Source organism: Gallus gallus, chromosome 1 (assembly GCF_016699485.2).
Source record: "Gallus gallus isolate bGalGal1 chromosome 1, bGalGal1.mat.broiler.GRCg7b, whole genome shotgun sequence".
NCBI lineage: Eukaryota > Metazoa > Chordata > Aves > Galliformes > Phasianidae > Gallus > Gallus gallus.
The window spans coordinates 130,522,239-130,536,984 of NC_052532.1; the positions used below are offsets into that span (position 1 = coordinate 130,522,239).

General features: G+C 45.2%; 2 protein-coding genes across 6 annotated transcripts in view; one reads left to right on the plus strand and one right to left on the minus strand.

Moving 5' to 3' along the window:
• CYFIP1 (cytoplasmic FMR1 interacting protein 1) overlaps positions 1-14,746 on the plus strand; it is a 63,707-nt gene that overhangs the window by 34,235 nt on the left and 14,726 nt on the right. For all 5 annotated transcript variants that reach the window (XM_015277764.4, XM_004938458.5, XM_003640523.6 and 2 more), the window contains exons 23-24: positions 3,724-3,811; positions 13,315-13,458. In XM_015277764.4, coding sequence (XP_015133250.2) covers positions 3,724-3,811; positions 13,315-13,458 — 232 coding nt within the window. The remainder of the gene's footprint in view (positions 1-3,723; positions 3,812-13,314; positions 13,459-14,746) is intronic.
• On the minus strand, positions 6,461-11,684 carry LOC101748456 (fibronectin type III domain-containing protein 9-like). Its single transcript, XM_004938457.5, has 2 exons — positions 11,287-11,684; positions 6,461-9,395 (listed from the first exon to the last, which is right to left on the minus strand). Exon 2 carries the CDS (start codon positions 9,270-9,272, stop codon positions 8,619-8,621), a length of 654 nt encoding a protein of 217 aa, XP_004938514.2. The 5' UTR covers positions 9,273-9,395; positions 11,287-11,684; the 3' UTR covers positions 6,461-8,618.

Sequence of the window (14,746 nt, forward strand, 5' to 3'; positions counted from 1 at the left end):
GATTCAGAGGGCTCAAGGGCAACTTATGGATTTTTCTTACTTGTTCCTTTCCAAGTATTGCTGCTAGCGTTCCTTTTTCTGCCACGTTTTCTGCCTTATTTCTGAGCTGATACTGTGTTTTGTGTTCAGGGTTAAGAAAGTGAGACAGGTGTAAGACAATCTGGATGCTTATTGGGATTAAGGGTTTCAGTATTTCCTTGAAACACCAATACAAGCTTCCCAAGACAGCCATCAGTGCTGGAGTCCCATCTCCTCTCAACACATACAAATCCTGAATTCTGTGGGGAATCTCACATAAGCCTATAATGAGTCTCTGAGCTGCTGAAGGATTTTAATGTGATCCTGATTTTGGAACAGAAATTCTTGATCACTTTCTTTTTGAGCTAAGTCCAACTATTATTTTAATCACACCAAACCCAGGACCACTGAATTTTGAAAGAATGTTGATATTTCCTTTGTGATATTCAGGCATTTGCTGTTTGAAAAGATTAAAACATAGCATCTTTGTACCAATCCAAGGTCTAAAGCCTCATTTTCTAGCTAAATATGCCCCCCATTTTGTTTGCTTTGTCTCCAGTAGCACCATCCTCAGGTGTCAACCAGTTCATCTTCTCACTCTCCTTCATAACAACCCCCCACCCTGCAATACACACAATTTCTAAGCAACTGGAAATATAGCTGTAAAAAACCCTGTGTTCTAAAACAGCAGAGGGTGTGGATGACTTAGAAATGCTCTGTGCACTCCTGTAGCTTTTATCTTCCCAGTTGGTCCAGTCTTGTTTTTGAATGGCACTTGGCACTTCATGCAGCAGCACAATGCAGCATGCTTAGATACTGCAGTGATGGGTAAGCTGCAGAAAACCCAAATTAACTGGGTTGTGTAGTGGTGATTGTGTGCAGTGTGGTCTTAAATCTTCAGAGCCCATAGAAACAGGAGCTTGTCCCTGTGGCAGAGCTGAAGTAGTAGTAGCTGCAGTTTTGATCAAGTCAAAGCAATCAGTTCATCTCTGTGCTGCTCCCGTAGCATGCTTTGCTTTTCTCAGCAGCTTGGAGAAGGGATCAAGATTCAATAGCATTGTCATGCAAATGCTTTTAAGATGCATTGTGCCATATAACATGAAGGCAGGTGTGCTTGATATTCGTGTTCAGGAAGGGTGCATTGGATCTAGCATTCCTGAAGAGAAGAGATGTAGGGACTGTGCTTTGACCTGGTAGGCTGGGCAGGCTGGAGGTTGAAAAGATCCCTATCCATTAGACAGGGAAGTCCAGAAGGACGCTTCATGAGGAGGGAGGGAAGGGATTACTGTGAGGTGAAGCTCAGAAAGTTTATGAATGAGGTTGCCTGATCTGGTGCCTGCAGTAGCGAGGAAATGGGGTCATTAACCACAGTGGTCCTTTCCAGATTTCTCCTTACATTCTTAAATAGATGATGGCAGTTGGTTGTAAAGTGCTCACTATGAACTCCTTCCTGGGAGGTATCACAGAAGCACTGACATAAAATGATTTGACCCTGAAAATACTTACTTTAGGGCTCGTGTCATCCTTTAGCAATCACCGCTGCAAAGCTCTGTTAAGCCAGCAGGCTTTTCATCCACTTAATCTACTTTGGCCGCTTACAACCTGTGTTGATTAAAATGGATAAATTACTGAGATCATCAGCAGTGATTAAAAATGAAAAGAACTGATTATCCTGTAATGTGCCAAAACCTGCAGCCAGCAGCGCTGGAGGGAAAGTAAAATCTGCCTCGCTTTATTGTTGGTATTCAGAGAGTTGATTCCTCAGTCCTTGAAAGCGATACTTCCGTTTCTTGGAAGAGGAGCAGGAGGAAGGCAACCTGCAGCATGTCAGAAAGAGAACATATTTGCTTACTGACCAAGATTGAAGAGTGCAAGTGATGCTGAGCTGTAATGGTTTCTGTGTATATCTTTTAGTGTTGTGGGAAAAAATCATGGAATGGCTTAGGTTGAAGGGACCTCAAAACCCACCCAGGCCCAACGCCTGCCATGGGCAGGGCTGCCCCCCCACCAGCTCAGGCTGCCCAGGGCCCCATCCAACCTGGCCTGGAGCGCCTCCAGGGATGGGGCACCACAGCTTCTCTGGGCAGCTGTGCCAGCGCCTCACTGCCCTCTGAGTAAAGAATTTCCTCCTAATATCTAATTCAAGTTAGGTTTATTTGAAGTTATATGTTCTCAGAAGAATAATTCAGATTACTCTGAAATAAAATGTAGTAGAAATAATTTTAAACAGAATGCTTCAATTTGTACGTGTTTGGGTGGAACAGATTTTGTTTAGGTAGCTGTTCCTGTTTTCAGCTACAAAATTGTCATAAATAGAATACCTACATATTTACAAGGGGAAATGATTAATGAATAATTTATTTTGTGTGTTAATTCAATTCATACATATTTAAAATAAAAACTCATCCAGGTACAGTATTATTTTTCAATGTTATAACATGCTGCAAACTTCCCTTTCTGAAACCTTTTCCTAAATGCGATTTGTTTTGGACACTATCAGCTGGAACAGCTTGACTGGGTGCAAACACTTGATGTGCAATTCTTAAATGACTCATTTTCAGCTTCCCTATGCCTGTGCAACTTTGTGCCATTTACCTAGAAATGGCTAACCCACAAGCACCCCCACCCAGCCCCTCATTTTGCTTCATTTAAATTTAAAGCAGAATTAGAGTTGTAGTAGATCTTGACTAACTTCTTCCTCCACTAAAACCATGCTGCTGTAAAATGTGCGTTGCATGGTTACATGGCACTGTCAGAGGGCTGATAGGAGAGAATCATAGAATCACCAAAGTTGGAAAAGACCCACGGGATCACCCTGTCCAACCATCCACCCATCACCAACAGTTCTCACTAAACCATGTCCTTCAACACAACGTCCAAACGTTCCTTGAATACCTCCAGGGTCGGTGACTCCACCACCTCTCTGGGCAGCCCATTCCAGTGCCTGACCACCCTTTCAGAGAAGTAGTATTTCCTAACATCCAGCCTGAACCTCCCCTGGCGCAGCTTGAAGCCATTCCCTCTCGTCCTATCACTGGTCACACGAGAGAAGAGCCTGACCCCCAGCTCACTACAACCTCCCTTCAGGTAGTTATAAAGAGCAATAAGGTCTCCCCTGAGCCTCCTCTTCTCCAGACTGAACAATCCCAGCTCCTTCAGCTGCTCCTCATAAGGTCTGTGCTCCAGACCCCTCACCAGCTTTGTTGCCCTCCTCTGAACACACTCCAGGGCCTCGATGTCTTTCTTACAGTGAGGGGCCCAAAACTGGACACAGTACTTAAGGTGCAGCCTCTGAGTCCTCTGAGAGGATTCAGACTTGCAGATTCATAGGCTCTTGGAGCCCTCGGTTCAGAGTGGACTGTTTGTTCACATCTGTTGCGGAATTCCATATCCTTGTAGTTCTTTTCCCCTTCTGCAATGTACAGTGGTAACACTGTTAGGCATGGTTTGTGTTGCTACGTACATATTAGAACATCAGTCAAGTATGATGAAACATTCAAACCACTGGTTTGGCCACTGAGTTTTGTGTTGTGCTCAGGTGTTTGGGTGCTGCAGGCTCTGTGCTTCCCCATCCTCAGGTCTGAAAGGCTACTGGTCTGGATTTGATGTTGTACATAGACAACAGTAGTGTACAGGATAAGGTGCATTAGACACACGCCTAATAACTGAAGTGTTAATAATTATGTCTTTGTTTTATTATTGTAGATTTGTTCGGACCGTGCTACCATTTTCTCAGGAGTTCCAGAGAGATAAGCAGCCCAATGCTCAGCCCCAGTATCTCTACGGATCAAAGGTTGGAGTTGATTACCTTTACGTTTATGGTTTGCCAATATTTAAGGGTATTGTTTCACAGGAATGTTACTAAAAGTATTGATATATTTTATGAATATCAAAGTTTCTAGAAATGGACTCAAATACATTCTGTGATTGTGTTAAATTCAATGTACACTTTGCTTTTAGACTGTGCCACGAAGTCCACAGTGTATTTTAGCCAAAGTGCAAGTGATTAGTCTGGTGGTTAGTCTTACCTGACGGCTAAAAACAGCTCCTCCTCTCAACCACCTTGCACTGCACTTGCTTGTAGTGGCAGAGCAAGCTCAAGGAGTCATCCGCTGAGGAAGGGAGAATGAGAGCCCATCCTGAGTGCAGCCACTTCCTTGCTGTGCTGCTGAAGTTGTAGCAGGAGAGATGGGAACAGATGGGAAAAACAGCTTCGGTTATTGTCTGACTATATAGACAGTCTAAAAGTGTCTATGTAAGGAATATAGACACTTTTGCTGTCCTAAACTATCAGATACTAAACTGCTTAAATTATTTTTGAGAAAATGTAGCATTTCTTTGGCAACTTCAACCCAAGGACATCACAGTCTCTGTGATGAGCTTGGTGTTCTGGTCAGCTCATCTCCTTGTCTTGTATTGGCCTCACGGTGCTCTGCAGGTTCATGCAGGATTTCTGTAGAAGCCTGTGTGATTTGTAGTTGTGTACTCTGTGCAGGTACACATCTTAGTCATAACGAATGGGCTGCTCATGTAAAATCTTCATGCTTTAGCATGTAAAAGAGTTGGAAAGCTTCACCTTTTTGTTTTATTTTTAATACAGAATGGTAACAAGTGATCAACTGGTCTTGTGAAAAGTGTTTTTATGTAATTGTTCTCCAACTGGCAATGGTAAATTATAGAAACACAGGATTCTCTTACATTAGAGTTATTGTGTTCTTTACTATTTTAGGAATTCACCAGATGCTGTGTAAAGAGCAAAAAGCTCACTGAATTTAGTACAGATTGCAAACGTAATTTGTCTAAATGATGATACAGTGGGGCAAGTGAGGAGGATTTACCAGGGAACATTTTATCAGTAAGGTTACATTATTAAAATGAATTCAGTAATCTTTACTCTGAGAGCCATACATTTTCAGATATCTGAATATTTTTCTATATTGCTATGAAGAGGAGCTATCAAAGGGGTCCTTAGATGTTTGGTTCTTACCAAGAGAATGGTGAGGTGCTGGCACAGGCTGCCCAGAGAGGTTGTGTATGCCCCGTCCCTGGAGGTGTTCAAGGCCAGGTTGGATGGGGCCCTGGGCAGCCTGGTCTAGTATTAGATATGGAGGTTGGTGGCAGGGGGGTTGGAGATTCATGATCCTTGAGGTCGCTTCCAACCCAAGCCATTCTGTGATTCTGCATGTTTCTGGAGCAAATTTTGTAACTAGATTCACCTGTGTTAGCAAGGATTCCTTACTAGTTCAGAATTTTTACAGAAGTATATTTTTTATTCTTGAATCCAATGCATTTTGGAATTGAAAATATCAGAATGGAATCGTAAGAGGGGAATTTCTATGTATACAGCAAGTAACAGGTGGTATTTCTTACATGGTGGGTGCCACAAATTCCAGTGTGATATTACTGTGAGATGTTATTCTGTGTACTATACAGCCGATAGATGCACTCTGACAAGTTTTGAGTCCTTTAACTGTTAAACTGTTCAATTGCTGCATGAGTGGGTAATAGATGAATATGGAACAGCCATGAATTTATTTTATTGTCTTTCTGAGTTCTTAAACTACTCGGGATATTCAGTTAAGCACTTCGTATTGATTAGATATCCAAGGAATATGTGTGGGTTTTGGGTTTTTTTTTTTTTTCTTATTGGATTTTTTCTTTGGTTGGTTGGTTTTAAGCAATTGTTGGTGTTTATTTAGGTCAAGACAGAGACATGGTGGCTTCGTGTGCATGCAAATACTTATGCCTGTAATGGTTATACACCTGCTGTGCAGAATTTTTGCATAAGCACAATACTTGTTTGGGAATCACTGGAGATATTTCTAGTTTTCATCTCAAGGGGTTCACTCATTCTTTCATATTTCTACACGGGTTAAATCATTTGGTCTATGTTAATATGTACTCGTGATCAGCATAGACGGTTGCGTCCACATTTTCTACTGCATCCAAAGTTTTCTTAGCAGTATCTTCATTATCAAAACAGAAGTCCGTAGGTATAACTTATTCTGGCTGAGCTGGGAGCAGAGCTGGAGACAGGAAGGAGCTACTGGCCTTGTAAGTGAGCAGGAGTATTTTGAAAGCTCCTTGAATATGGACATTATAATCCCCTTATGCCACTGAAATGTGTGTAGGATTAGCAAAATGAATGTCAGCAGACTGAAATTTGGCAGTGTTGGCTGGATGCATGAAGGAGTAATGCAGATATAAGAAATAGCCTCTTCTGGGCGTTCAGAGCTAGCGTTGCATGTGAATGAACTGTAGAATATCCCAAGGTGGAAGGGACCCACAGGGATCAAGTCCAACCCCTGGCTCTACATAGGACCAGTCCAGAAATCAAACTCTGTCTCTGAGAATAATGTCCAAACGCTCCTTGAACACCAGCACTTGGGGCCGTGCCCACAGCCCTGAGCAAGCCCGTTCCATGCCCACTGCCCTCTGGTGCAGCCCCTTTCCCTCACCCCCAGCTGCCCCTCCCCTGACAGCTCCATGCCGTTCCCTCGGGCCCTGTCGCTGTCACACAGAGCAGAGCTCAGCGCTGCCCCTCCGCTCCCTGTGAGGAGCTGCAGCCGCCATGAGGCCTCCCCTCAGCAACTCTGCTCTGCGCTGAGCACACCGAGGGACCTCAGCTGCTCCTCACACACCTTGCCCTACAGATCCTTCACCATCTTTGTAGTCCTCTTTTGGGCACTCTTTTAACAGTTTTATATCCTTTCTGTGTGACAGTGGCTTCCCTTGCCTGGCTGTCAGTGCTGTGCTTGCAGCACCCCCAGGGCATAGTTGGCAAGAGTACCTGGTGATAAAGTGCACGGTTCTGTAGACCAGAATTTAATAGTGCGCTTTCTGCCTTAAACAACACTTGCTGAACTTTTTCACGCTCGTATGTCTTCTGCATCTTGTATTGCTGACTTATTTAGTGAAAAAAACTCAGCCCTTTGGAAAATGCTTCCCAGTGTAAAGATAATGGTTTCTGTCTATACTGGCGTGCAAATAGACACCAGTTTGTACCATGTTACATCTTGTTAACAGCTGAATTGTTCACTAAAATCTTTGCCCACTACCCTTACCCTTTTTTGGAACCAAGCCTGTAGTGTTTCCCTTACGTTCTAAAGAGTTTAGCAGTGCATTTCATGATTCACCGTGACTTGAAACAACAGAGAAGTGCTGTCATCTTCACGGTTTATTTAAGATTGGTGTCAGACAAGCGCTTGTCAGCTGTAGGAAGTGCTGTGCAGGGATGGAGAACATGGTGCCAACTTAATGCAACACTGATACCATTCAAGGTGTTTTTTTTTTTTCTGAAAAGCAATACTCTCCCTTTATTTGGCACACCTTTCTGCGTATTTTACCTGTCCTGCGAGAAAAAAGTAAAGAAGCCTCACACTTAGGTGTGCTCATCTATTTTCCAGCGAGATGAGGGTTGAGGTCTTTCACCAGCCGTGGGAGATGCGGCCAAAACAGAGCAGCTGCAGAGCCCCCCTGCCTGCTGGGATGCGTGTTGGCCCAGTGGCTGCCCACCCTGTACCTTTGCTGGCACCACCAAGCTGTGCCAGTGGGGCAGGCTGAACATGGGTGTCTGTGCCAGTGGCAGCTTAAAATCCCTGCAGGCACAGTGAGTGAGTCCTTGTTTTAGAAACCCCATGTTACACAGCAATGCAAAGATTTACTATGTTTTTAGGGAATGTAAAGAGATTTAAAACAGGGTGACTTATACACATAAGCGAGATAAGATGCACCATTTTGCAAAGGTGAACAGGTTTCTGTCTGAGGACTTCACTTGATACTTTGCCATGAAGTCCAAGGCAGAGTGAGATGAGGGGCAGATTTGGTTGTTACAAACAGGAAATGTGTTTCAGCGTGTTTTTACTTCCTTGCCCCTTGGCTGTACAAAACTTAGAGTGTGGCTGGATGGAAACTGGCAGCTGCTGGATGAGTTCTGTCGTCAAAAAGGGAGGAAGGACCAGGAGCTGCTTCTCCGAACTGTGTTGCCTCAGCAGGAAGTCACTTGCCTGCAGTGCGGAAAGGAGCCTCTGGTGGGAGCCAGAGAGTGCCAAGTAAGGTTAGCCTGGTTAGCATCTCTTAGGCTGTGTGGAATTGTCCTCGCAGAGGTGCTGTATTGTGTGTGTTCAGCTGAGTGGAGATCTCCAAGAGATGAAGGGATACCATGAAAACCCGATGAGTGTAGCTCATGTGCTATGACTGAGCCATTGCTGAGGGTAAGCACTACTGAGAGCGAATGAGGAGCGGTCAGAATTGGGCAGTGACACGTGTACCAGCAAGCTGTCCTGCTCAGGGCATGTGCTTCAATATAGCAAACTGAGCTGTCACGTGGAAACTTCTTGTTTGTATTTGCTAGAAAAAAAAGGAATTAAAAATTAACTCAGTCACTTTTTATAGTTGTTTTTATGTCTCTTTGCTCATTTAAATGAAAGGAAAGCAACCAAATCCGCCCCCAGAATGCAAGCCCGTGGCTTGTTTCATGCTTCCTTTTTTAACTAGCAAACTTTTGGGGAACCTCAGCCTTCGCCCAGGGCATTACGTAAGGGCAGTGGAAAGGGCCACGAAGGCAGTAGGCACAGATGGGAGTACGGCTCTGCCGTGACCTAAGATTCCCAACTGACAGCGGGGCACTGTCCTCCTGCTGGGGCTCGTTCCCGGCTGCTGGAGGCCAGCTGGCCAGGCTCCTTGCAGACTGCAGGATTCTCAATGATGGTGGCCAGCTGGATGCCATCTGGCTGCTTCTCCTTGCTGTTCTGCAGCACTCGGCTCTGCCTGCTGGGCTCCTCCAAGTCATGTGCCTCCCTCTGGGAGGCTCTGGCTTGCCCCTGTGACTGCTCACGCCTCACGCGGCACAGCAGGTGCAGGCAGCCGTAGAGGAGGATTGCGGCAATGATGAGCAGCAGGAGGCTGCTGGCCAACCAGATGCCCAACGCCAGCTCCTTCTTGGTGGTGCTAGCAGATGCGGGGTCTTGTTCCAGCGTGTTGAACACCTGGCACTGGTCACTGGAAGGGCTGGCGGACTGGCAGGTGACACACAGGAGATACGTGGTCAGCGGGGTGAGGTTTTCCACCACGAATGAGGAGCGGCTGGCAGGCACCCTCTCCTCCTTTTGGAAACTCTTCCTGGTGTAGCTGGACAGCACGCTGTTCCAGTTGGGGTGGTACATGATACTGTAAAAGCTGTCGGCACAGCTGGCCATTCTGGGCCAAATCACCATCGCTGTGTTTCCTGTGATGTTCTGAACGGTTATTCCCATTGCGGTGCTGCTGTGGTGTATGGGCTTTCCCAGCAGTGATCCCCCTTCCCAAAGGAATTATTGCTTCCCAAGAGGGCAGCTGAGACGCTGCAGCACAGGGGATGCTGTGTGGATCATAGCACTCTGTAATTCAAGGAAGGAATCTGTTAGGAAACGTTGCTTTTAGCGTTAAACTACATAGTTATACATAGGTTAGAAGCTAAATATGTGCCTTTATTAGTTCAGCCATAGGTGCTGCCTGTCCAGCTGACCAGCTGTATCTTGTCTCTGAGAGATGGTGTGTTTTGCTGGGTTTGGGTTTGGCTTTGGGGAGCCGCTTTCTTCCAAAGGGTTTTTCATATTACCGTGCCCTCATAACATGGAGTCAAGGGGTGTTAGCCCTCAGTATCCCATTCAGAATTTGCCCCCTTGCTTTTAGGTGCATAAATGTGATACAGTCTCTAGAATAAAGTCTGTGAGAATCTTGGCTGGAGGAGTTTGCATTCAGGTGACATCGGGTGAAACAAAAACTCCTCAAGACTGGAAACATCCCTTACAGTTGTGAAAGGTGCAGCCATCCAACAGGGAAAAAATGAATGATGAGAACTTTAAATGAATGCATTAATACATCTCTTCTTTGGGACGGTGCTCGAGTATTCTGGTTAGTAAACCAAGCATTTCTGTTAGGAAAAACATCTTTGTATGTAGCCTAATCTTATGTTAAGGGACACGGTTATGAGAAGGAACGTTGAACCCTAAACCAAACTGAAACTCTTGTCTGGATTGGCATTAGACTGAAGACAGCCAGATGAACCACTCAACTAATTAACTCCTTACCTGTTGCAGGTAAGGAGTTAACTCCTTACCCTTGCCTGATGAGTGTGTTGATAAGTGGGCTTTGGGTTGGTTTTGTATTTGTTGTTTTTTGTTTTGTTTTGTTTTAAGAAATGTAGCAGTTGTTTTTCTCTCTGCGTACCTAGCATTTTATTCTATTTATATGGTGATTTCTGTAATCCAGTTCATGAGCAATTGATTTTCTTACTTGGCAAATGAGGGCTGGCAAGAGTGGCAATTGGGTGATAAATTCCTCTGGCCACCCACAAGTCTTTGATTTTTTCCAGTCATGGCTAACTGAAAACAAAACAGCATGTGGAGCCATCACCAGCCACTGTTTTTGTCTCCCATTGTGTTTTACATTAACTGCATGTTCCCTGATGTTCTCCTTTCCTGCAGGTGAGTTAGCACCTCTCTATCCGCAGCTAAGGCAGCTGCTGTGATGGCCGCACACTGTTGGCATCAGTCACAGTGCTTAGCCCTGATGCCCTCTGAAAGAGCTTTCTCAAGCTGGGGTTAGTCAGTGAAATACAGCTTTCATCATTGTAGTGCTGTGTTGTTTTTTTTTTTTAATTGCTAATATTCTTTCCTATGCAAAGTCTGGTCCAGAAGGGCAGTGAGGCAGTGGCACAGCTGCCCAGTGAGGTGGTGCAGTCATCATCCCTGGAGGTGTTCCAGAACCGTGTGGATGTGGCACTGAGGGACGTGGTCAGTGGGCATGGTGGGGGTGGGCTGCTGGTTGGACTGGGTGATCTGAGAGGTCTTTTCCAGCCTTAATGTTTCTGTGATGGTCTGGTGCTGCCTTCCTGATCAAGTTAAGTGCACTCTTTTTGGTACAGCAGTCGGATAAAGGAACTGAGTTTGCTGTCAGATAAGCTTAAAAAAGAGAGACATTTTGACACGTAACTGACTTCTGAACATCAGTAGGAGCAGAGCTTTCCGCTGCTCAGTTGTCTCCTTTCTAGCTGGTGAATCCAATTATTTAGAAAGATAATTATTTTTTAATAGAACGCTTCCTAATACTGTCTAGAATCATTTATTCATCACAGCATTTTCTAAGTAGAGTATTTGGTGCTTAACTAAATAGCAGTAATACTGTTTTTTGGGTAATTATAACACATCACTTGCTACAAGATGCGTAATTAGGAGCAGGGAAATGTTTTGGAAAGCACATCAGGTGTGTTGTGAAGTCAGTACTTACCGTCGCCTCCTGGCAGAGATGTCAGAGCAGGACTGTCGGGCGGTGATGCCGAGGAAATGAACGAACAGGTGCTGAACGTTCTGCATCGCCTTCCTCGGGAGTTACTGCTTCATGCTCTCTGTTGCCAGTTGGCTCTCTCTTCCCTTCGCATTCCCGGGACTGAGTTCTCACTGCTCGCTCCTGTCTTTTTCCCCACGGCGCTGCTGGTGCGTGGTTTCTTTGTCTCTTCTACTTAAATTCAGGCAGGGCCGCATCTTGTCTAAAGGTGCTGTTGCCTTGGTTTTCAAAGAACACAGAGGAGAAAAATGATGTCCTTCTCCCCCCCCCCCCCCCCTTCTTGCTTGCTTCACATTGGGCAGCACGCTGCTTGCACATCCCCGTTAGACGCTCCTGTGCCTGTACCGGTGGTGCTGTGAGTGATTTATGTTAGCACTTGGATGACATCAGCAACCAGCAACTCTTTTTTTTTGTTGTTGTTGTTTTGTTCACTTTCAGGAGGGGAGGGAGCGAGGCGTAGCTGAACAAACGTTAAGCTCCCTCTCTCTCCCTTCCCCTCCCTCCGTGTTAGTGGCGTTTTCCCTCGGTGTTTTATGGTTCTGTGCACCATGGGGGGGAAGCAGCGGTGCTGTGTGATGGGGGTTTGCTAAATCCCTGGTCCTGCTTCGCTTACTGCTGATCCAGTGCTTACAGGTAGACCACGTCAGGTGCTTCTCTGCAAAGGTTACGTGGAAAAAAGGTGTATTGTTAGATTGGCGGACTTAGCGGCATGCATTTATAGCTCTGGTGAGCTGTTTATAATGGAACCGTGTTTTTAGAGCTTGCCTTTCTGTGACAGATTTCTGCTGTGGGAATGGAGCTCCCTTCTCCTAACCAGCAGCACAGAGAGCTCGTGGCAGTGGGATGCTTCAAGGAAAATTCTCTTCGTGCTGTGGCTGAAATACTTTGGACATGTTTAATGTGTAGATCTGCCTGACTGGGAACATGAAGGGAAAGAGAAGGAGCCTTCCCTTTTTGGGATAACTCTATAAAATGTTTGATGTATTGGGATGTTTGTCTGCATGCTTCGTGCTTTACCAGTTCCCATCCTCTTCAGTGTCCCCAGATCCTCTCAGTGTGAGCAGAAATCTGCACAAATGGGTTTGTTGTACGTGAGGGACTGCAGCTTCGTGCTGCCCAGTTGGTGGGAGGTTGCAATGAGCACTGCCTTCACAGGGTGGCAGAAGGACACCTGGGGCATCAGCCAGGGCAGGGCCGCCTCTATTGTGTTGCTCAGGGCTGCAGCTTTGGACATCTCCAAGGCCAGAGACTGCACAGCCTCCCTATTTTGACCACTCTCACAGTAATAACATGTTTAACTGGAGTTTCCCGTTTCTGCCCTCCTGTCCTGGCACTGGGCACCAATGAGCAGAGCCCAGCTCCCTTACTACCCCACCAGGTACATGTACACATGGACATCTGTGTTTCTGTATAAACTCCAAAAGAATTTCTGTGAGGTTGCATCCCAGACTTGGATTTGCTTTAATCTTGTGTACAACTGGGGGGTTGCAGAAAAGAGATCCTTATTAATTAGCTAGAGAGAGCAGTAACTGCAAAAGGCTGTTTTCTGTAATAGGGTCCCCAGACGTTTACAACACCTATTGTGAGCTGAAAATTGAAGTGACTTCTCTCAAGACGTGTTACACGTAAAATGGACTGTGTCGGAATAGAAGTTGTGCTTCAAATTCATGTACCCATCATCCTTTTCTACTCGTGCAAATAGAAAAATACACGAGGCAACGTTTGTGACTCTATAAATGTCAAGTGAAAGATGTCTGGTGAACAAATACTTCTTACGGGCTTTTCTTGCTTAGCCAAGGGAGTTCCTGCCTTACGAAAAGGAAGCTTTATATTTTAACTTCCAGGATAGAAAGTGAGATACAAGGTTGACGCTGTTTTTAGTACTCTACAAAGTACTGTTTAAATGAGATTATTCATAAGATGCAGTCAGCTGCGATTTTCATTAATCCAATCTGTTTTTCCTCATTTCAGGCATTGAATCTGGCATATTCGAGCATCTACAGCAACTACAGGAATTTTGTTGGCCCCCCTCACTTTAAAGTCATCTGTAGGCTTCTTGGCTATCAGGGGATTGCTGTGGTGATGGAGGAGCTGCTGAAAGTCGTCAAGAGCCTGGTATGCCATTGTCTGTCAGTTTCGCTATTCCAAACAGCTTTTGGTAGGAAATACCTTAAGAAAAATGAAATGGAAGTAGGATTTCTAAGGAAACTTAAGATCTCAGCTTAAATTGAAGTGTTACACCCACTGAAGTTCAACATAAGCTGTATTTGGGAATGCCGGGTGTCTCGTGAAAGCAGTAGAAGATATGCCTTGGAAGCTGAGCAGTGTTTTGAAAATCTTGAATTCTGCTATGGGGGTTAATTTAATTAGTGGAGCTCTATGCTACTGGGTCCTGGGTAAACTCTGGAGAAGCATAAGTGTTTTGACTGAGTTGGTTGCAACTGAAAAAAAAACATACCATAAATTTACTATCTCAGAATGCTTCAAAGCAGCTGGAGTGTGCTTTGTGCCTTCTGTGACTTCAGGGCTTTCATTAATAATGTTGCTGACAAATGACCCTTAATCACAAGGAAGGCTTAATCTCCGTGCTTGATTTAGCAGTGGGTAGCATTACGCCTATTCAGTGGAGTGCTCAGACCATCAGAAGTTGCAGAAGTTATCCATACAGCCTGTGTATCCCGTGCTGGAAATTGCCTTTTTTGTAACTAGGAGGTTGAGGGGCTGTTTGTTCACTGCATTAGGAATATCTTTGCATACAGTCATAATGTATTGCTGGTAAGTTTAAGCTACAGGAATGGTTTTTCCCTCCCCAGCTCCTGTTTCTGTAAGGAGCATGCTGCCAACTTGGTCCAACTGTAACGGGTGCATAGCTGTACTATTCAGGCAGTTGACATATTGTTTATTGTCACTCCAACAGTGTTCTAAGTATGTTTTTGAAATGCCTGAAAGGATGGAGCCTGTTTGAAGGAGTGCTAGGGGGAACAGCTGTTTGTGAGGGGGGACAGTGATAGGGCAAGGGGGAATGGTTTTCAACTGAGACAGGGGAGGCTTAGGTTAGGTATTAGGAGGAAGTTTTTCCACTCAGAGGGGTGGCGATGCACTGGAACAGGTTGCCCAAGGAGGTTGTGGATGCCCCATCCCTGAAGGCATTCAAGGCCAGGCTGGATGTGGCTCTGGGCGGCCTGGTCTGGTGGTTGGCAACCCTGCATGTATAGCAGGAGGGTTGAAACTAGGTGATCTTTGAGGCTCTTTTCAACCCAGGCCATCCTGTGATTCTACGTGATTCTGTGGTATAATCTTCAGGGAAAAATGGAAACATAATTTTTGTGCTTTGGAGCTGAGTGTTGGTTTTTTGTTTTGAGGGGCATTATTTCTACTACTTTGCAGATCACCTCAATTCATT